This window comes from Triticum dicoccoides, chromosome 2A, assembly GCF_002162155.2.
Source record: "Triticum dicoccoides isolate Atlit2015 ecotype Zavitan chromosome 2A, WEW_v2.0, whole genome shotgun sequence".
Classification (NCBI taxonomy): domain Eukaryota; kingdom Viridiplantae; phylum Streptophyta; class Magnoliopsida; order Poales; family Poaceae; genus Triticum; species Triticum dicoccoides.
This window is the reverse complement of record NC_041382.1, coordinates 757,220,469-757,242,542: the sequence shown is the minus strand read 5'-3', so window position 1 is coordinate 757,242,542 and position 22,074 is coordinate 757,220,469. Positions and strand designations below refer to the sequence as shown.

Sequence of the window (22,074 nt, the reverse complement as noted above, 5' to 3'; positions counted from 1 at the left end):
CCACCCTGCTTCGCCCTCGACTAAGCTGGCTGGTCGCCGCATAGACGCAAGGTACCGCCGTCTCGAGCTTTTCCCTTTGAAAATCCTCTCCCTGCCAATGCATGCGGCCGTGACAGTGGGTCCTAGTCATATCATGGGTTAGTTATCTCCAAGGTTCTGATACCGATGGGATGGAGAAGTAAACCACAACCGAAAAAAATCGGAGGTTGAAGAATCAATGCACTGATACTGATTGGTAGGACTCTGAGGTGGAGAACTGAAGGGAGTAGCTAGAGCGATTTAAAAGCTAGACAACATAATAAAGCTAAAATTGAACTATATCTACAGTAAAAATAGCCACCACACGCAAAGGAAGGGAAACATCAGCCATAAATTTTGGGTTTACATATAGTACAATGCTGCTTTAATTTATACCGCCGTGAGCCGTGATTATGCCAATGTCACATAATTATTACATATAGTACATTAAACACACTTTAGCCATAAGTGTGGAGTTATTGAAGGAGTAGTAGCACGCATGCAAAATGAAAGGTTACAGCCGTAGGATAGAGCTTCAAGAGACTTGCGCCGTCCGTTGCAGCTAGCTAGCACTACTCAGGAGCTAGCGTAACTGAACGTGTTGATTTCTGAGATTGAAGATGTCATGAGCTCCAGAGATCCTGGCACGGCCTTGAGAATAGGCGGGTGCGCGTAAGGGCCCCAGAGCCAACCGGTGGCGATGAGCCTGTATACAGACTCCGTCAGGTGGATGCCGTCCCAGTTGATGTGTGTGGCGGGGTTAGCGCACGCGCTTGCGCCGGGCAACCCGCACGCCGCCGTCAGGTTGTAGTTGTACGGCCCGCCCGCACCACAGCACACGCGGAGCCTCGACGAGGCACTAAACCCTGCAACGTACTATGAGTTAGCAAGTGCTAAAAATTGTGGAGCTTACCATCTTTTGGAGCTTACCGAATCTTACGGGTTCCCTGAGAAACTCCATCACCGGCGTGTAGTAGTCGGCGTAGACGATCTTGGTCGCGGGGTACTTGATCCGGAGACGATAGACGGCTTCCAACAACACTCTGTTGTGGTAGCGCGCGAGGGCGTTGTATTTCCTCAGACACCCGGTCCCGGGGTCGTAGTGCTTCTTGTTCGGGCTGGCGTACAAGGTTAGGACGATGGGAATGCACCCCATTGGCGGCTGCCCCGGCACCACCACGTACCTCCCTCCCTCCTTGACTAGTTGCTGCAAAACCCAACAACAAAGGAAAATCATCTCCTTATTGATTAGCTTGGGCGAGAAAATTAAATCAAGCAACATGTTAATTAATACTCCTTTAGTCCGAAAAAACTTGTGTGGTTCTAGATACATCCATTGGAGGGACAAGCTTTTTTGGTCGGAGAAAGTACTCTCTTCTGGCCCGGAAGAAAAAACTTTGGTAATTAATATTTGTCACGTGCTAAATATATACTAGCTCCCTCCGTCTGGGATTATGTTTGATACATCTGATTGAGCGTAACTAATTCCGTACAGAGGAACTATATAGTAGTACTATATATACCTCAACGCCTGCTGAGATGGATTGTACGATTTCCGGCACGAATGACGCGACCTGGCCCAAGGTTTTCCCGGCGGCCATGATGAAGGTGTAGTCATTCCCTCCGAACTCTCCCATCAAGAAGACGGATCTCCTGAAATAGTCTCTGCAACCTTAAGATAAAACACAATTTATCAGCTGATTCGTCATTCAATCCAATGAATGACAAATAGAACTTATAACCGAGTGGACTTGGTATACTATACGTAGGTATAGTACCTTGTGGTGTTGAGCACAAGGTGGGCTTGAGCTTCTGGAACCAGTCGAGCTGCACGCCCAAGGAGCTGTTGAAAGGGGGCACACTCGTGATGTTGTTCTCTTAGAAGTAGGATAGATCAAGCGCCGTAGCCCCGATGACAGCGAAGTTTGCTCCATGGGTGAAGTTATGTTCTTCACCGAGAATTGGGGGGACGAAAGGGAGCCCAAACTCATCGGCTGCCAAGTTGATTGATCAACCATCAGTCCACGCATTGGCAGACACTACCTTCTATCTAGCATTCTCTCTAACAAAAACCTGAAAGCTAGCTAGCTAATTCGAGATAAAGGACGGAAGCATGTGCATAAATACCAATGAAGTCCAAGGTGATGCGGCCGTTAGAGGCTCGGCCAGTGGGGCGACCGAAGAAGGTCTCCCCATAGGGGAGATTGCTGAAAGGGATGATCGGAAGCAGCGGCGCTGCGAGCTTGACAAAGTTGCAGGTGTCGGCGTATGAGTTGCCGAAGCTGAAGATGGAGTGGATCGAGCCACGGCCAGGGTTTGCCTGAGCGTAATGTACGCTGGCCAGGAGAGGGAGGAGGAAGAAGGCTATGCCCCTTGGGGCGGAGTGATGATGCTCCATAGTTGTGGCGCACGGTGTGAACTGGTCGGCAAGCTATGCTATTGCTATGTGGAGGAAATGCCCAGGTACATACATATATAAGGGGGGGAATATCCATGTGCACTCGGGCCCAGTCCTCCCTCGTATCCCATCGCTCAAGTTCTCTGAGATTCGTGCTTTGTCTGTAAGTATCTTCAGTAATCATGTAGCGATAAAGCCATATGAGTTTATGATTCAACAGCCATATTCAAAAATATGTAGAGATAAAGCCATTCCTGCAATTTCATACAAGTATTCTTTCATCTCCATCTTGTACCCTTCGGGTCGACACAGCACGAAGGCTTCATTTACTGCTACGTCCCACCTCTCACCTGTTAGCTACACATCTCCCTCTCCACCTGAATCTTCTATTTTCCTTCAGCTTTCAAAATCTTTCTGATCTTATTTGTTGACCTTTATTTCTTCCTGTTGTAGTCTATGAAACTATATGAGTTTATGATTCAACAGCTATAGGCAGTTAGGTAATTAAAGCATGAACAGTTACCTACTTTTGAAATGGAAGACTAAAATATATTTTATATTTTATTGCCACTGTTAGAAACGAGCGAATTGCAGGCAGTCTTCTCACTATACCAGTTTATGATTCAACAGCTATATCTAGCTATATGTAGTTAGATAATTAAAGCATGACAGCAAAATAATTTTAAAATGGAAAAATGAAAATATATTTTATATTTATCACCACTGTTAGAAAAGATTGAACGCACACAGTCTTTTCACTATATATACGAATGTATGACTCATCATCGATAGGTAGTTAGATAATTAAAGCATGAACAGTTTGTTAGAAATGCTTTATAAGTATCATCTAGATACAGAGGCACAGAACATTTATAAATTAGAGGCTTGTTATGTAGGCTTGTTCCTCCGTGGCTGCATATTGCAAATTTTCAAATTGAAATATTAGTCAAATTCTGTACATACAAAGTAGTTGCCTTTTACGCACCAATCAGAGTGTTTGATACATAATATATTCTTAAATTGCCATATATGAATTTTGTAGGGAACAAATGTTTTCCTTTAATTGTATTCAAAATTTCATATATAAAAATAGTATATAGTTTATTATGAATTAGCTAATGAGATTTTCAAACAGTGTTTATACAAAAGCCAAACTACTAATGCTTTATGTTTTGTCCAAAATTCATATGTAAAATGGAGGTGACATCTATCAAGGGCCTCGTCCCAAGCCTGGCAACGGAGGCATAGGTCCAGCCTGGTCTCTCTAGGATGGATGCAAAGTAAGTAACTGAGCCTTGTATACTAAGCAAAGCACACATGTCACTTGTCAGCTCAAAACAATGGACAGTAGGATATGAGTTTTCCATGGCACACTCTCTCGGACACACAAAGGTGTACATTGCAGCGTGAGTTTTTGTCAAGAGGGGGGATTTGAAGAGCATCGTGGATCACATCTCTCGGGCAGGCAGGTGCAGCGTGAGTGTGTTGGCAAGAATGGCACGAGGCCCTTGACAGAGATGCTTTATCAGAGAGTGCACTTTCTTATATACGGTAACACTAGTAGAAAAGGGGGCAAAGGTTCAGGTCAGAAAAGGCATTAATCCCGGTTTCGTTATGAACCGGGACTAATGTGAGCATTAGTCCCGGTTCGAGCGGCGAGGGCGTCGGAAAGGCATTACTCCCGGTTTAAATGGGACCTTTAGTCCCAGTTTGAGACACGAACCGGTACTAAAGGGTGCGATGCTCATTAGTGAGAGGATGGGTGCGATTCCCATTACTATTGTCAGGAAAACAACAAGTGCAGACTTGGAAACGAGGGAGAATAGAACCCGGAAGTTAAGCGTGCTCAGGTTGGAATAGTGAGAGGATGGGTGACCGTCCGGAAAGTTAGATGATTTGGAATGATGAGGGGTGATTAGAGATTAGAGGTTAAATTGAGCAGTGATGAGGGATGATTATGGATTAGAGGTTAAAAAAATTCAAAAATGTGAAAATAAAAAAAATTCAAAAAAAATCATAAAATTTCCTTTAGTACGGGTTGGTGTTACCAACCGGGACTAAAGGTGGACCTCCAGGCAGCGGCCACGTGGAGGGCCTTTAGTCCCGGTTCGTATAAGAACCAGGACTAAAGGGGGAGGCTTTAGTAACGACCCTTTAGTCCCGGTTCTAGAACCGGGACTAAAGGCCCTTATGAACCGGGACTAAAGGACATTTATCTACTAGTGTAATGGTATATGTATAATTTAGGATACTATTATAGTTGTCAAACACAGATTTGGGCTTAGTCTAACCTAACAGGGTTTAACAAGATTAGCTAACATATGTATTTGAATCTAAACTAACACAACCTTAGAGTTGAATAGTTCACACTTCATTAGTTCTCTAATCTTAATAATAATAATGCTCTCTTTTGACTTTAAATGACACATCCCTTTCCACATTTTTGATTACAAGGTATCTTAAACTACCAGGTTACCTGGTCAATTCGTTTTATTGGTCCCTTCAAAAAATCCCGCTCGTCCTCCCATGTCGCTCTCAGGGCGGCTCCGGAGGCCCCCAATCCTAGATCTCGAGCACCTCCCTCCAATCGGTCCCCCCTCCCCCGCGCCGTCCTCCCTAGGGCGGCTCGGGCGGCGACCCCCTCCCCTCCGGCCGAACCTCCCCTCCAGCCACCCCCCTTCTTCTCCCGCCGCTGCCAAAAGCTTCTGCCGGGCGAAGCCCGCGCGGATCTGGCGGCGGCAGGCCGTCGTTCCTCGTGCAGACCACTCGCGGGCCGGGGGAGCTCCATGGGGCGGCGACGTCGGCGCGACGTGACTCCGGCGTGCGTCGCTTCTGCTGGTGGTGGTCAGAGACAGTGGGGCGGATGCGTTCGCGGCTCCCTTCCGCTGGCCTTCCCCGAATCAGCGTCTCCCTACTGTGTTGGCGACCGGTGGGCGTCGGGGATGGCTGCTGGTTTCGGCTCAGATGTGTCCAGCGGAGGTCGCTGTGAGGCGCGGGGTGGCGGTGCTCGCCCTTCCCCGAGGCGCTGCCGTCCGCTCTGGCTTGTGGTTCTGCCTTCTGGCGGCGCGCCTGTCGGCTTTGGCTTGGCCCGATTCGATGGGGAGCGACGGGGGCAAGTTGGATCCTGCCGGATCTAGCCTGCGGCGACCCGGATTCGGTCATGTGTGGCGATGGGGCTGCAGTAGCCCTTCTCTGTGGTGGTGCAGGGAGCGGTGCTACGAGATCAATTCGATACTTATCGGAGGTGGTCTGCTCTTTTGGGCGAAAGCCCTGCTCCTGCCGGAGCCGGCGCCGGCGACGCCTGCGGGCGCCGCTAACCTCCTTGGAGGCGGCGTTGTCATGGTGACTACCCCTTCACATCCCAGGGGAAACCCATGTTCCAAGTCCGTCCGGAACGGACGATGGCGGTGCACATTGTGTCGCATCCCTTCTTGAAGGCATCGTCTAGGTTAGGCTCGGTTGGTCTCTGTGGTGGCTGCTCGCTGCGGGTTTAACGGTTGTGGTGGTGCGGCCGGCTTGGCGCTGATGGTGGTTTGTGCTTTGTTGGCAAGGAGGTGGTGCTCTGTATGCGAGATCATGGCTCAGCCTTGCTCTGGATTGGTTCTGATTTTCATCCGAAGCCGGGTTAGCGATCAAGGCTCTCCTTGCTTGATCAGATGAAGATGTAAGTTGAGGTCCTCCTCCTGGCGGGTTGTGCTGATGAGATTTGTGATGGCGGTCGGTGGTGGTGGTGCGTCCAGCTTCGGATCGTCGAAAGACCTTCTTCTCCCTGTGTGCCCTTTTCTCGGCGGGTCTTCCGGTGGTTCTGTTGGATGTGTGTGTGTGTGTGTGTGTGTGTGTGTGTGTGTGTGTGTGTGTGTGTGTGTGTGTTTGTTTTCGGTTGCATATCTTCTCTTGTTTTCCCCGTGTACTCTGGTTCATTTGAACCTATCTTGTATGGAGCCGCGAGGCTTCTAAGCAAATTCGATTGAATATATTCAGGTGGGGATCCTTCCCCCCGGTGACCATTCAAAAAAAAGAATTTCGGCCTCGTAGCTAGATCAGGTTCCCCAACGGAATTGACTAGTGAAGCGCGTCCCTCTGTATCGATGGACCTTCGCTTAACAAAGGAGGGCCAAGGGCGAAGGTCAATAAATGAGATCGTAGAAGGAGTCAAAATAAAGATGAAACTAGATACATTAAGTGTTGATCATGTTTCCTTGTCTCCCCTTTGAAAGGAAGACTTGGGCGGCGGCCGTTCTGCCACATCTCCGTCGGCATGGTTGTGTGTCCTCTACCCCTATGGTTGTCGCTCTGGCGATGGAAGGGGACCCCCGACATTGCTACTCTGATGTGTAGTTGGCTTTGGAATTCGCAAAGGCATAGCGCTGGAAAGCAAGTGGCCTTATCGTCTCGTCAGGCATCGGATTTGGCGGAGTTAGGCTGTGTCGGCTCCCGTTCGGCTAGCTTCACCACTGGTGGAGCTGGGGGCATGGCAGCGTCTGTGGGGTTTTCGAAGCGGGATGTGCGGATGGCAGTGTGCGGCAACATCCATTTCTCCTATCGCATTGGTTGAAGTCGACGCCGTTAGGATCAGACAGACACGGGGATAATCCCCGGCCGTCATACCACAAAGACTCGGCAGAAAAGGCAGCTTTGTTTGCGATGGTTGCGGCAGTTCTCATTTCTCTTTGGAGAAGCAACAACGGCGGCAGAGTCCAATTTTGTGACGAGGGTAGGCAAGGATAGATGCCCAAGGACTGTGCTACAAAATTTCTTGTTTTTGGATCATTCCTGCAAATCTTTCGATCCTTTTTTGTTTTCGTTTTGTGAGGTTGCTTTTACAATCTTCATGTCTCGGCATCTGTTTGTGTGTAAGGGTGTATGCGTATGTATTATGTGTACCAAGTTTGTTCCATGAAGTACACCGTGGCAACTTCTTAAAAAAAAGCAGGAATTACAAGCTATGGTTGTTTTGGATCAAGAAACTGAACTTTTTTTTAAGTTGATCAATCAAGAAACTAAACAATAGCCTTATTTTTTTAGTATCAAGAAACTAAACAATAGCCAATGGTTCGTTCATGGCAGCCTCCGGTAAGCCCATCGTCCAGGCCAAGGCCCAGTGGTAGCAGCCCATCGTCCAGGCCAGCCATAGAGGCCGAGGAGACTTCATCTTCTAATAAAACAGAGGAGAGTCGCTGAACAAACCCTATTCACCGTCGTCGCGCTAATTTCCCCTCCGCACAAGAATAGGCAATGGCGGCGGCACTGCAGATGCCTAGTACGACGACTACGGCGTCGGCTTGCGTCCCAGATACGGCGCGGGGCACGCACGTGTTCACCATCGCCGGCTACAGGCTGCACAAGGGCCTCGGCGCCGGCAAATTCATCCGATCCGCCACCTTTGCCGTCGGCGGCTATGACTGGTGCATCCGGTACTACCCAGACGGAGACCTAAACCAGAAGGACCACGTCTCGGTCTGCGTCGAGCTCCAGAGCAAGAACTCCATGGTGAGGGCGCTCTACGACCTGAGGCTGATCAACCGGGCCACCGGGCTGTCGTCGTTGATCTTCTCCCGGCCATCGTCCCTCCCGGCGTTCGACTCCTTGAAGAACGATCATGTCAGGGGTGCTTACAAGTTCATGAAGATCGACCTCCTGGAGGCATCCCCGTACCTGCAGGATGACTGCCTTGTGATCCAGTGCGACATTACCGTTCTCCTCAAGGAAATACCGGCCGTGGCGACCGTTGCCAAGCCACCTGAGATTCAGGTAACACCGTCAGACTTGTCGAACAATCTTGCGAAACTGCTGGAAGGGAACAAAGGAGCGGACATGACGATCAAGGTTAACGGTGAGGTCTTCCATGCGCATAAGATTGTGCTCGCGATGCGGTCTCCCGTCTTCGACGCTCAGCTCTACGGGACAATGGGGACAGCGAGAAACAGTGCATACAGATTGAGGACATGCAGCCAGCTGTTTTCAAAGCATTGCTTCACTTCATGTATACAGATTCATTGCCTGTCATGCACGACCTTGACAACCATGACAACAAGGAGATGATTAAGCACTTGATCGTGGCTGCAGATAGGTATGCCATGGAAAGGATGAAGTTGATGTGTGAGAGTATGCTATGCAAGAGTCTCGATGCTAAGAGCGTTGGGGCCACATTGGCTCTAGCTGACCAGCATCATTGCAGCAAGCTCAGAGAAGCATGCGTTGAGTATATCAAACTCTTCTCTTAGCTAGAACAGAGGATATATGTACGTGATGCCAAGCAAAGAGTCTGATCGCCTGACTATAGATGATATACTCAAGAATCTGATCGCATGTTAGGGGTGCAATAAAGTTTCGCTAGGTTTAGAGTGTGGATCCGCGCGTACTAGTTGATTTGTGAACATTTAGTTTGTTGGTCAGTTGCAACATAACACCTTTGATCATGTTGCCTAGTCCTAAAGTTTTCGCAGATAATTGGAAGGAGATGAGTAGGTTTATCAGAAAAAGTGACCACCTTAGACCAGGTTGTCTTGTCATATTTAGTCCTTGTAGAGGTATTTTGGTGGACTTTGGTTGATTTATCAGAAAATATGTTTGCTAAACCTATATATGAATCCATGCTAGCTCACTAGTTTTCTTGTAAATGTGCTGATATTCTGTCTAAACAATATATTTACCATCATAATTTCCCCTTTTTGTGCATCTTTTTATTTCTAATTATCAATGAGCAGCACCGCCAAAACCATCTCCATTGTGAATTGTATTACTGTACAATAGTGTAAGTAGTAACATTGCATTAGTATGTTGTGTCATGCAAACAATTATCGAATTTCAGTCTATGCAAATTGCTAATTATACCTCACCAAAAATAGTGCAAATTATACACTATTATAAGCAAATAGAACATTTATGTCAGAGTGCCCAAGATGGTGCTCGCAGCTTTGTTGTACAAATAGGGGTATCTAGTTTGAATGTTGTTACCGGGGTTTTCCTTTCTTTGTGGATTTGACGCAGCAAGAACTTTGGATCCTGGGTTAATTTTGGAGGAATATGAGCTTTGGGCAACCAAAACATGAGCGGCTGGAACTCAAAATGCAGCTCATAAATTACTAGTACTTGTTTGTAGATAGCCTATTGTTGCTAGCTAGCTGCATTACGTACCTGCACCATCAGGTGTTGTGGTGTTGTACCACAACACCTGTTGATCCTCGGGAATTTGGGCAAATATCTATCGAAGCTGAGTTCTGTTCTCTCAGAGTTTCTCTCTTCCAGTGTTAAATAACATTGACCTTTGATGACACTAGATGACCCGTTGCGCCAATGGCGCAAAGGCCGACAGCAAGCCAAGTATTGTAAGAGTGGTGATAAGAAAACTCGGTCACAAATCAAAATAATGAGTACTTACTGCTGGTTACTATCTTTGTTCATGATTACTGTTTCTCCTTGAACAATCTGTGCTAAATGATAGTGCTATATCCCTTAGTGGAAGGTGGACACTGCCAGGTAGGGCATGCCTCTTCCTTGCTTAGCATATTTGTTGTTGCTAGTGAGTACTCGATTTTTGAAACAGAGAAAGTAGTAAAAACAGATAATTATAGATAAGGGTGGCATTATGCATATTAATAGACCGATGAGAACAACAGTAGAGGTTATATAAGTAAAAGCATATCTATATGTGCTATTGATTGTTGAAAAGAAGTTGAAAACGAGGACAAACATGTTCACTGTTGTTGCTAAAACACCAAGATGGTCTGCAAGGTAGGCTTAGTGGTGCTTACAAAAATAACTGATTCTTAAAAAGGAAAAAAAACAAATCTATCAACATAAACTTCGTAGCAATTCATTCAACAAACATAGAAGAGAAAATAATATATTTCATACATTTTATAGTACATGCCCTTGCTTTCAGACCCTACGCAGAAGGGGAGAAGATCCTTATCTGCAACTTCTATAGCATCATAATAGATCTTCTCCAACAAATTTTCAGTTTCCAGGATATAGTCTGTGATGACCTTCAAACAGGAATTGCTATCGCCTTCAGTTTCCTCCATTCCCTTCAACAGCCTAAGAAACTGCAATGCATTGCAATCCTTGTTGCGTAGCAGGTTAGAAACAACTCTCTTTCATATTTGTTAAAGTCAATATGCAAGGAAGCCATGGTACACACAAGTGCCATATCTGCAACAAAATACAAAGCTCATCTATTAATCTTCTTGAAGGCAACACAACAAAATTACAGTAAAAAGAAACTAAATGCAATCCATCGTATTTCTCAAGCCTCTATGCCACCAACGGCTTGTACACAAGCTCATTCTATATTCGGTTATACCCAACCAGGCATCCTAGTCAATAATAAAATCTTCTATAGTCAATAGTTAATTACTGCAATATGTCTGAAATTAAGAGCTATGAATAACACTGATATCAAAAAAATTACTGGGATCACTGAATCATACCAACACTTTTTCAGCAGTCTCAAGCCTGCCTTCAGCTAAGTCCTCTGATCCTGTAACAATCTGCCATATGAATCAACAAGATCACACCACATCAGGCCTGCAAGTGAATGACAGTCATGTGGTGTAAATTACCAAATTGAAAACTTCATACGTATTTTTAAGGTCATTGCAAGTGTTGATCCTTGTGGCCAACTTCTCTACATGTGGCTCCTCCCAAAATCAATATAGAGACATACAAAGATGGTTCGCTTAATTCTATCAACCAGAAGTGTGTGAAAACGATTATTAGACATATATGACAAACTCGTTCGGTTAAAGCATGTGAGATGATCAATACGCCTAGAAAACTACATCCAGAACAAACTCGTGCAAAATAAAGCCTGCAAATGGCACCAATTTAGACATAAACCTTTCCCTCAGGAGGAAAACATAATGGGGACCTAAAGCCGCACAATATATGCTTTGCATTTTTAGACAGTCAAAATTCTAAATATCTGTAATGCAATAAAACAACAAGGGAGAAAACAAGCTGCATACGATTTAAATTATGGTCGCTAAACTTCTAAAGTTTCCCCTATGACAGCCTTGTTCCCAGCAAGGGCCATTACTGCATTTGGAATTCTTGTATGAAAAAATATCCAGAATTTAAAACTATATTCGACAAGACATCCTCTCTACCAATGATGCTATCAAAACAAACAAAACAAAATTCCCAGGCAGATATATGCAACATTGAGAATGCAGAAGAAACCATAGTCAAGAAGAAAGCTTACTGATCGTACCATTCATCTGTTCAGTATTACTATCTTATCAGACCGAATAAATTTTCTTATCAGCATGGGGTGCATCATTATAACAGACCTAAAGTCCAGAATCTAATAAACAATAAAGCATGTGTATGTACTTAATAACCATGGGTAGAAAGAAGATTTCAGTTAATAGATATTGGACTGCAGGAATGAATTCAATATAGCATTAAAAGCACACTTTATATGTGTACTCGATAACCATAGGTAGAAAGCGGATTTCAGGTAGTAGATATTGGACTGCAGGCATGAATTGTAACATATCTTTAGTAAAGTTCAAATATAAACAGAACACCATGACAGTTATTCTGTTCCGTCTTAAGTGAAAAAATCCTGATGGGGCACCCTTAATTGCTCGGTACCGTTCATTAAAGTTTGTGTTTTCTGCACAAGTTGTGGTTTATATTTAACAGAGAAAAAATGATTATGTGATATACTCCCTCTGTTCCTAAATATAAGTCGCTGGGGGAGTGTAAACTGAACTCCCCCAGCAACTTATATTTCGAAACAGAGGTAATAGTAAATTGAATATGTCTTCTAGCATAATTATTCCAATTAAAAGTAGATGCTGCTTCGTCTTTCATCTAAGCAAATAGTAATGGTTCCAAGATGATAAAACACAAAGTTAGCTCTAATGAAACCTCTGTGGAACCAGTTTGCTCTGATGAAACCTCCACTATATAGAAGAAAAGCATGGAAAATGCCACAGGTTACTTATGTCCAGTGGAGGCGATAAAGGGAATATCCATAAATAGTAGGATGAAGACAAAACTAACAATGAATATAGCATGAATAGAATATCCTAACAAATAGAGTAGGACATTTATAGTTGTCATCGTAGGATATTGCACTATAAGAACAATACCATTACACTATTGGAGAATCACAACATTGTCTGCAAATAATTCTCGGGAACTCTAAAAAAAGAAGAAAAAAAATATGAGAGAACTAAACCTGAGCTTTCTCCTCATCTTTCTGATCATCCTCTAGCATCCCCCGTGTGCCTCTAAATTTTGGCGCCTCCTCCCAGGTAGATATTTCTGCAGTGTGGCAGATAAGAAGTTAACTAAACTATATATCTCATGCATATTGCCAGTCTAATAAGCAAAAAGATTACTGTTGATCACAGCCATACCACTGGATTAGAGCCAAGAACAGGAACATCTCATGCAATTATCTTTCAAGAAACACTTTTATTTGACCCGTAACTATTGTCGGTTTATAATCCTACTACAAAATTAAGGCCCCTCTTTGGATTAAAGTAGATTCATGGGAATTTTTTAGAACTATAAGTGGTCATTACATAATCCGGTTATGATCAGACTGTTGCAATAGAAAAATAAATTCAAAAAAGAAACATAAAGAATCAAAACCTGTAACTTTGGGCATCCACCCTGGTCGTCATTTCAGCAACCTGCTACTCTCCAAGGGGCAACTCCAATCTGAAAATAACATGCGAAATAAGTTGAGGGGATCTGAGTTTGAGGAAATGAAATATCACACCCCTTTAGCAAGCATTACTCGAGAATGCAGGCTGCTGCCATCTCTGTCTTCCATGCCATTTCACACCCTTGAAACCCCGAAACCCGCACCACCATGGGGGACAAATTTAACCCTATCGAATTCCATTGTCATGTTAATAACAGAAATTAACATCAGCATGGCTAATACCTCCTGCATTTCTATGTTCCCTAAACCAAAGAAGAAATAAAATAGATGCACATAAAAATAATTACAGGAAAACAGGATTGGCAGTGTGTGAATAAACCTCTCTCCCTCCCTCTCTCCATCCCTCTCTCTCTCATGACACCATGGTGTGCAACCAACTTCAAAAAATTCAGAAAATGGCTTCATGAAGTAAAACCATGCCTGTCAAGTCTCCATTGAAAGCCGCTGCTTGGGAGGAATTAGACTGCTAACAACATCCACTATTAGACGCTTAAATCACACTTCATATTTCTACTTTCTAAATTGAAATAGGCATTGCTACAGCAGAAAGGAAACATGCAAATATGTAGCTAAATTACCTCACAAAACTATCAGCAAGGTAATAGCGAAATCTTGAGCTCCTTCGAGCAAATGCTTTGTTTCCACTCTTGCAAAAACTCCCAACCACTGAAATCTTTGCTGATGTTTGCAAAATTATGCGAATTGGGTTGCATTAAGACAGCCAAACGAACAAATAGTCCAGTCAACCAAACAAATTTTGGATAGACACTACCCCATTCAAATCCAACCATGGCATGAATAATCCGTCGATCCCAAGCGTGTCAAAGACACCAATTTTTTTCTCTCCTGCAAGAAAGAAGCCCGAGCAGAACACATCAACATATCGACAAGTAATCCACCGCTCCAGGAGTGAAACCACGAACCTACGGGGAGAGGACGTACCAGAGGAGGAAGACTCCAACAAAGAAAAGGATTGCGGTGGCAACAACACACGAGTCGGCTAGGTCGGCAAAGCTTCATCCTGTTGGCGCTCTCCATCGACGGCGGATCCATGGTCTGGAGTAAGGAGTCAGGGCAGTGGCGAAGTGGTAGCTGCGGCGCGTTGAAACATAGAACACCTTACTGCAGATTAACAACATAGTAAATTGTCATTACAGAAGAATTTAGACATATCCCATAGAAAAGTTAGGAAAGTATGTCTTGTACTGTAAGCAAACATGCAATAGAGTTTTTTCTTAAATTAAGGGGATGCAAAATCAAAGGAGGTATACACTGACTTAATTGTTTAGAAAGTAGTTGTGCGTTTATCAGATGTTAAAACTACATAAGGGGTAAGGAGAAACGTGTGTTTTAGTATTTAAGAGATATTTTTCATATGCATGACTCAACAAAGTTCAGTGCAGGCTGACATAATATTTTTGTCAACAACCAATAATAAAAAAGGGAAACTTCACTACAGAACTGGAATGAGTACATCCTCTCTTATCTCGGCAAGTCAAGATATGAATACACTTCTAAACAAAAATGATGACCACACAATGATTCGAGCTCATTATTAAAGGGGAATGTATCTTTCGTGCTCCTGGTAAATATGTTCGACTGTATTACATGAAGTGGGGTAAATATCATTGATTTATTAATGTTACTGGTGACCTAAGCATGATTTTATCAACCCCTGTGGTTTCAGTTCAATATAGCCTAAACTCCTCCTTGGCAATTAAACTGAATAAAACTCTACAGTGAAAAAATATCAATAAAAGAGATCTCATCTAGAGCCTGGGATCTTTGATATGGCCCTAGCAAGCCATGGCGAGTGGTGTGTCGATGTGGAACTTAAGGCGCCTGTGGGAAGATCCCACCCACTCAACAACACTTCATTCCCCCTTCTCCACTTCATTCCCATATGATGAAACCAACTATATAAGCATAAGCATCTTGTATCATTTAGTGTATATAACCATACGCTTGGGTGAAGTTAATTTTCCACTATTTCTCATATATGCACAAAGTTTATCACTACTGGTATATAACCATATATCCACACAACATGTACAAAGAAACAATGCAGAAACAACCTGGCTTGCTTAGCCTAGAGCAGAACAGCCACAAAATTCTCATAAATAAGGAATTAAAAAAGACGTTGAGATGGCACTCACCAATAACGAGCTGAAACAAAGGCGTGTCCTGCTTGAGGCCTTTTTTGGTGATGTTGCTCCTGCTACTGCACATGTTGGGTCATCCTTCGCTGAAAAGAGGATGTTCCGCCATCGGCAACAAGCCTTAGCCTTGCACATTGTTCCTCCCAGCATGCATGGAACCCTCATTGACCCTCCTCCAGCCATTAGCATCCCATGGTCCCCACAGACTTTAATGATGACCAAGACCAGTTTACCAAACAGAATCGAACATGGTGGCGAGCTGGTAAAATCTTCTCAATTGTTTCCTAGGAAAGAACACCAGCGGATGTTATTCTCTCCAGTGGTGATATGAGAATGCTGATTACTTTCTTAAGTTATCTCTTTTCTCCTCCTCATAAGAGTACATTAACTTGCAAAGTTGACATAATGATTCCATTGTGTTTCTCACCTATAGGCAATTGATTGTTTGAGAATGCATTATGCAAAATTGATATAACAAAGAACCGAGAAGAAAGGAACCTTCAGAGCACCTTATCAATTATAGATTTTGCCTCTGCTTTAAGATATGATATTTAGCTATCAAGGCCTTCCAGTGTGCTATTGCTGATGTTTCTGGACTGCTCAACACCATTCTGATGGAGACTGGGTTGAATTCCGTTTATGGTCTCTGCAAAATCAATTTCAAGTATTCCACATAAATAATGTACTTCATTTACATATTTCATAAATTTCTGAAGTCTAGCAGACTGAAAATATTGCAAACAAGAAAAGAAATTAGTCAGCACTCAGTACTAAAGTAACTTAAGTTAGGTGATGTGCAATCCTAGACTGTTTATACACATTACATGACGGTGGTTTGCTTAGAAAAAAATAATCTTATCATTTTATAGAAAGTATATACCACAAAATCTAGGAAGGCATTCCTGGATAATCAAGCATTCCTTAGCCGAAGCCAGTTCTATTTACACAAGTACTGCAAACAACCGAATATTTTTAGAAGCAACTAAAGGTTTCAGATTAGCATCTCTCCTTTTGCATCAGTATCAAAGAAGACAAGAGGAGGAGCCTACGATACTTGCAGAGGGGCTGGTAACGGTGAGGTCTCTGGCAAGGAGACCAAGTTCTGGCCGAAAACATAGGCTCCCTTACGCTGCTGGGATGTGGAAAACCACGATGAGCACCAGCACACTCGACGAGGAGGCAACGTCGGTCACCGCCGATGGCTGACTTCCCTAACAACCGAGAGCTCTGCTCTGAAGTCGCTGCCGACAATGGTCCAGACGCCCCTCTCCAGCATCCGGGCATGCCGTTGTGCAGCACCGAGGAGGCAGGGGCCCTTGCGCCATCGTCGATTCCTTCCTCCCCTGCTGCTGAAATCTTGCACGGGATGGGATGGGAGCTCCTTGGATGGAGTGGAAGGACTCCGAGAGCGGCATGGACAACGAAGAGGAGGAAGGCGAGGTGGAGGGCTAGCGTGGGGTGGGGAAGGAGCAGCGGTGGGGGTTGATGACGGCGGCACATGAGAAACAGAGGAGGAAGCGGCGGGAAGAAGGAAAATAAGGGCCTCTCCTTCCTCTAAGTGCTCCCGTCTTCTTCCTCTTCTCCTCCTTCGGCGGCACCGGCGAGAGAGAGGAGGAGGCGGCGGCGGCTGGGAGGGAGGACGAATGGGAAGGGAGGAGGAGGTCGCTTGCGCTGGTGCGAAATCTAGGTCGAAACCCATCTGCACCAATCGTTCACGCAGGCTCCAGGGAAACCCTCCCTCTGCTCGATGGCCCCCATAGGCTCACGGGCCCACCCGTCATCCTCCTCTGAAGCAGTCTCAAACGTGAAAACAATTGGACGGCTGACCAAACGCCAGCAGCCAAAAAAATCACTGTTGCAACCTGAGTAACTCCATCGGGCGGTCAAAATCATCGCGCGCGAGCGTTGCCTCCAGATGGGCGGGTACTTTAGCGTGGTTTATATGCTCCGATAAGACGTCCTATATATATTTCTTTTTTTTTAGGAGAATCCTATATATATTTCTGAAGTTTTTCTTTATGGTATTTTATTTCAGAACTTGCACGAGCAAGGGTTGAAAATCCAACTGTTTTATTGTATGGAATTTCTGTTGACTTCCGAACATCTTTGAGTTTATCACTGAATTATTAGAGGTGGCGCCACAATTATTCTTGGAGGTCGAATCTTGATGGTGACATTTTGGGTTTGCTAGCTCACTAGTTTTCTTGTAAATGGGCGCTCGCGACTTCCCTAGGGTTTCCCAGCACCGCCGCCGGCTCCCCAGCCGCGCGTCGCCGCCGCCACGGCCGGCCCACGCCGGCCCTTGCCCTCCCCCACCGCTCCCCCACCCCACCTCCACCCCTCCCTCCCCCACTCCCTCCCCCGTAACCCCCGCGTCGCCTCGCCGAGCGATGCGACCGGGGGCCTCGTCCCCGACTCCCCTCCGTGCTCCTCCTCATTCTTCCCTTCCCCCGCCGCCGCCGGCGGACGCCGCTGGGCCATGCCTGCGTGGTGCTGGCGGCGGCGGGCCAGCCCTTCCCCGCGCGCGGTCTCCCCTGCTCGGGCGGTGGTCGCAGCGATTCATGTTGTGGCTGCACGGGCTGGGTGTGCGGGTACGCCTTCGCCGGCGCCAACTGGGCCTTCCCCACGGCGGCCCCCGTACCTGTCATATGCAACCGTATGTACAGTAACACATCGTTCATCCTTCAGTTTCATTGCAACTGGCTTCTTGACACTTACGTGAATGTCTGTCTGTCTTTCGCTTGCATCAGGTGGCATGCTGATCGATGCCGTCGTGGTTCGACATCCAGGGCACGCCCATCACCTTCGTAAGCCAAACAATCAATCCTCCCTACGAGCTCCAGTGCTGCGAGCAGTGGCCCGCCGGCGGGGGTGGTGGCCCCAGCGACGACACAAAGAGAAGCATGAACCGTGGCGTCCCGAGGACCAGGCCTTCCTGCAGCTTCGGCTTCGGCTTCTTCTCTCGTCGTAACACGCCGTGGATCGCCGAGTGGAACGAGTTTTTTTCCTTTCCATTTGGTACTGAAAATTGTCCAAGCATGTATCCTTAAAAAAAATCTGACTAGTACCAAAGGTGGAGATTGAAATCTGACTAGGGATCACACATTTTGGTTTTCTACATGGATTGCTTGCTACTCCCTCCGTTCCTAAATATTTGTCTTTCTAGAGATTTCAAATGGTCACCACATACTGATGTATATAGACATATTTTAGAGTGTAGATTCACTCATTTCGCTCCGTATGTAGTCACCATTTGAAACCTCTAGAAAGACAAATATTTAAGAACGGATGGAGTACATCACACTAATATTAAGCACGGGTAACATTTCTAACCACTAAATGAACATACATGCATGCATGAAATCAAGATGTTTCCACATGAACTCCTAAAAAAACTCCTACTGGTACATGATTTGCAAAATGAATGAATACCAAACTCGCATGCAAGTTCACACTTCCAGAATGACATCCATAGGCCCTGTATATATGTATGCTTTCAACAGCTCGACTGAAGGCAAAACTGCCCGTAGATTGGAGTGATAATCCTTGCAAGTGTGCCATGCTAGCCTTAAATTTCTTCCTTTCACCGCTCAATGTATTTGTCAAATCTGGGATACTGGAGGGAAACAAAGACACGAGATGGCATTTCATCATTTTTCTTCTCAGTATTTGTACCACGCAAGATTATTCATGTGTTGTATTGCTTGTGACTTTCCAATCGTTGCGGCATTGCCGGTTGAGAAAATGATGTGTCATCCCGAAGAAAAACTATTGTTATTTTAAACTATATCATTTATTCCTGTTGGAAACCTTTATTTTTGAGCCATATCTAATAGTTATTTTAAACGCTATTTGAAATATAGCACGTTATTGGCATGCTATATCATGTATAGCATCTGGAGGAGGCCGCCGCTGTTTCTCTTAGCATGCTATATTTTACCTTGCACAAAACTAGCAAAAAAAAAAGATAGCTAGACTTCTTGCAGCCCTTCTGCTTGGCGACATTTTCCTTTTTTAACAAGAGAACACGCATGATAGTTTATTGTTACACGTACACATACGACATGGATAATAGCGGTCTCGATATAATCCACGACATAGGCAGGACGTCACAAATGCACGATGGAGTACTACTAGGGCAGATGCTGCCGCTGCCTGCGAGCTTACTTAACTCGGAACGTACGTAGGTGCGCACGCATGCCTGATGGACATCACATCACATGGTCGGGTAAGCGGTGTCGAGCGCGATGCCGCAGAGGCCCCCGCCTCCGACGTCGCGGCGCATACGGATGTAGCCGGCCTCGCCCCACGTCTCGCCCCACGAGTTCTTGACGAGCCAGTACTTGAGCCCCGAGTAGGCGTCGGTGCCGTAGCCGACGGTCACCACGGCGTGGCTCATCTGGATCCCACAGGGGGCCGAGAAGACGCCGCTCTTGTAGAACTGCATGCTGCTGGGGACCTCGATGGCCACGCCGATGGGCTGCCTCGCGACGGCGCTTTGGAGGGCCAATTCGTTCTTGGCGACCGCCGCGTGCCCGGTGATGGTGACCGCGGGCTTGGCGCGGAAGCAGACGCCTCTCACCGCCTTGTATGGGTAGAGCGCCGCCGTGGTGAGGCCGCCGTTCTCCATGATCCACTGGAAGGCCCTGTGGTAGTAGCCTCGGTTGCAGCCACCGTCGTACTTGTCGCAGTCCACCAGCTGCTGCTCCGACAGGGGCACCAGCGTCCCCGTCTTGATGAAGTAGAGACTCTCCATCATTGCCACCGCCGAGAACGCCCAGCAGCTAACTGCATGCACCCAGTCCGGTCCGGGCATAGAAACAAATTAGTTAAAGGAGGCCAGTACTCACGTAGTTGAAATGGATGAGATTCCCCTAAACAAGCTCTAATGATAAGTGTCATCACGAAATAACATCGCTCTGACGTTTCTACAACTAAAATTATCATCTAAAAAAATAAACCTTTCGAAAAACTGAAATTTATCATTCAAATAGAAAATTGACATGCTTCATAAATAAAGTTGCCATCCTTGAATAACTAAACATGCCATCAAAAAACGTCAGGGCAAAATTTCTTCGTACAAAGCATGTGGCACTTACCAGGGTCTAAAAAAAGTTTAAATAATTGATGAATACGTACAGCATTGCGAGCCTTGGTTCTTGACCGGCGTCACGGCGCCTTTGGCCCTCCAGTCGACGCTGGGCGGAGGCGGAGCCTCCAAGGAGTCGTCGCCACCGGCAGAGCCAGACGACCAGAGGCCGTCAGCCTCGGCGGCCGTCGTGATGACCGAGTCAGTGTGACCGCCGGCGTCGTGCGACGACGCATACCTTCGGACAAACTCCTCCCCGGTGAGGTCGGCGAATTGGTTCTCGCCGAGCTCGTAGGTGAGGTCGCCGCGCCTGTTGGTGGCGTCGATGTACTCCACGTTGCTGCGGTACACCTCGAAGCGCCGCAGCCTCTCGTCGGCGCTCAGGTACGAACGGTTGTGAGTGGCCTGCCACTGCCGGAACCTGTCCATCATCAGCATGTCACCGGCGTCGACGCGGCCGCCCGACGCGGCAGGGAAGGCGGCGAACAGGCCGCCCATTAGCAGAACTACTGTAGGGATCACCGGCCATGTGCCGCCATGGGAGAAAGACATGTCGATCGATTGATCTACACAAACTTCTGCTTGAGCATGCAAGTGTAGACGGGCGTTTATATAGTGCGAGATTTACAAGTGGAGCGCGGGAGCATGTCTCTAGGCACTGTCGGCTTGGCTTAGTGGCTATCGGCCGGCGACGGACGCATGCATGCATGTCCATGCACGTACTAGCTAGTTGAGGAATGGTAACGATCTGCGTTTTCCCTTGGTGCCTTACTTGTAGCAGTGCACCATGCGCATGCATGCATGCCTTGGCACACGAGTTGGTTGGGTTGGCTTGCCCTGCACACTACCTGATGAGGGCCGGACACCGGTTTGTGTACTAACTAATGCACCTTGTCGCCTTCCCAATTCTGTCAACATTTTCGTCTTCTAACACAGTGCACGCATACCAAATTTCAACTTAGCAGTGTTTCAGGCTTTCAGTAAGTGTTGATAAGTTCAACTGATTTACAATATGCAGGATTTACCAACACACCGCCTTTAACAACGGTTGGTGTTCCGGTTGTTGTAGTATAGACCACGTACGACGTGAGTGCGTTCAACGAAAAATAACCTGCAGGGAGAAGCATTTTTGTTATTAAAAACCAAATCATTTCTACATAGTCGAAGTGATCAAAGTAAGGCATAAGCTCGCCCATATTAGTGTTTTGAATCTATTTGGTATACCGACCAACCAATGACCAAATATATCGGCAACACTTGTTGGCGGATATAAATTTGTAACTATTTGGATGACTGACCATGTTGAACGCGCAAAGTTGATTATCTTGTTATGAGCACAAAAGCAATACTTCTTACTTATGTTGCATCGTGCAAGATTGTCTTTGGTTAGCATAACTCCCCTACGAAGATACCACATGAAGATTTTAACTTCTATTGAAATCTTTGAACTCCAAATTTTCTTATTATTAACCACTTGTAACCCAAAATGCGTGAGTCCATGGTATATAGAGTCTACTGTGAAAGACCCCGATGTAGTAAGGTTCCAACGAAACACATCCTGGCCTTACGTCAGGTTAATTGAATCTAGTCGGATAAAAGATTATGCCATGATATAAACCCGGGGCCAATCAAACCTGCCTGCATGAAATATTCGACGGGTATAAACTGAACACCTGTGCAATAGTATTATTCTTATCGTGAGGAATGATATACAAGGCTCGAT

At 45.8% G+C, this 22,074-nt stretch overlaps 1 protein-coding gene, 1 long non-coding RNA gene and 2 pseudogenes across 2 annotated transcripts; 1 reads left to right on the top strand and 3 right to left on the bottom strand.

Moving 5' to 3' along the window:
• Positions 1–441: 441 nt before the first annotated feature.
• Positions 442–2,416, bottom strand: LOC119352336 (annotated as a pseudogene).
• A 5,235-nt stretch (positions 2,417–7,651) lies between these two features.
• LOC119358349 lies at positions 7,652–8,909 on the top strand (annotated as a pseudogene).
• A 1,171-nt stretch (positions 8,910–10,080) lies between these two features.
• On the bottom strand, positions 10,081–16,890 carry LOC119352335. The gene is made up of 10 exons (XR_005170150.1): positions 16,391–16,890; positions 15,772–15,908; positions 15,260–15,546; positions 14,046–14,225; positions 13,682–13,949; positions 13,176–13,566; positions 13,028–13,096; positions 12,609–12,694; positions 10,849–10,945; positions 10,081–10,570 (listed from the first exon to the last, which is right to left on the bottom strand). It is a non-coding gene; the product is annotated as an uncharacterized LOC119352335 (long non-coding RNA).
• Positions 16,891–19,327: 2,437 nt separating this feature from the next.
• Positions 19,328–20,903, bottom strand: LOC119352334 (ervatamin-C-like). Its single transcript, XM_037619009.1, has 2 exons — positions 20,402–20,903; positions 19,328–20,050 (listed from the first exon to the last, which is right to left on the bottom strand). The coding sequence occupies exons 1-2, from the start codon at positions 20,901–20,903 to the stop codon at positions 19,479–19,481; spliced, it is 1,074 nt and encodes a 357-aa protein (XP_037474906.1). The 3' UTR covers positions 19,328–19,478.
• Positions 20,904–22,074: the final 1,171 nt, after the last annotated feature.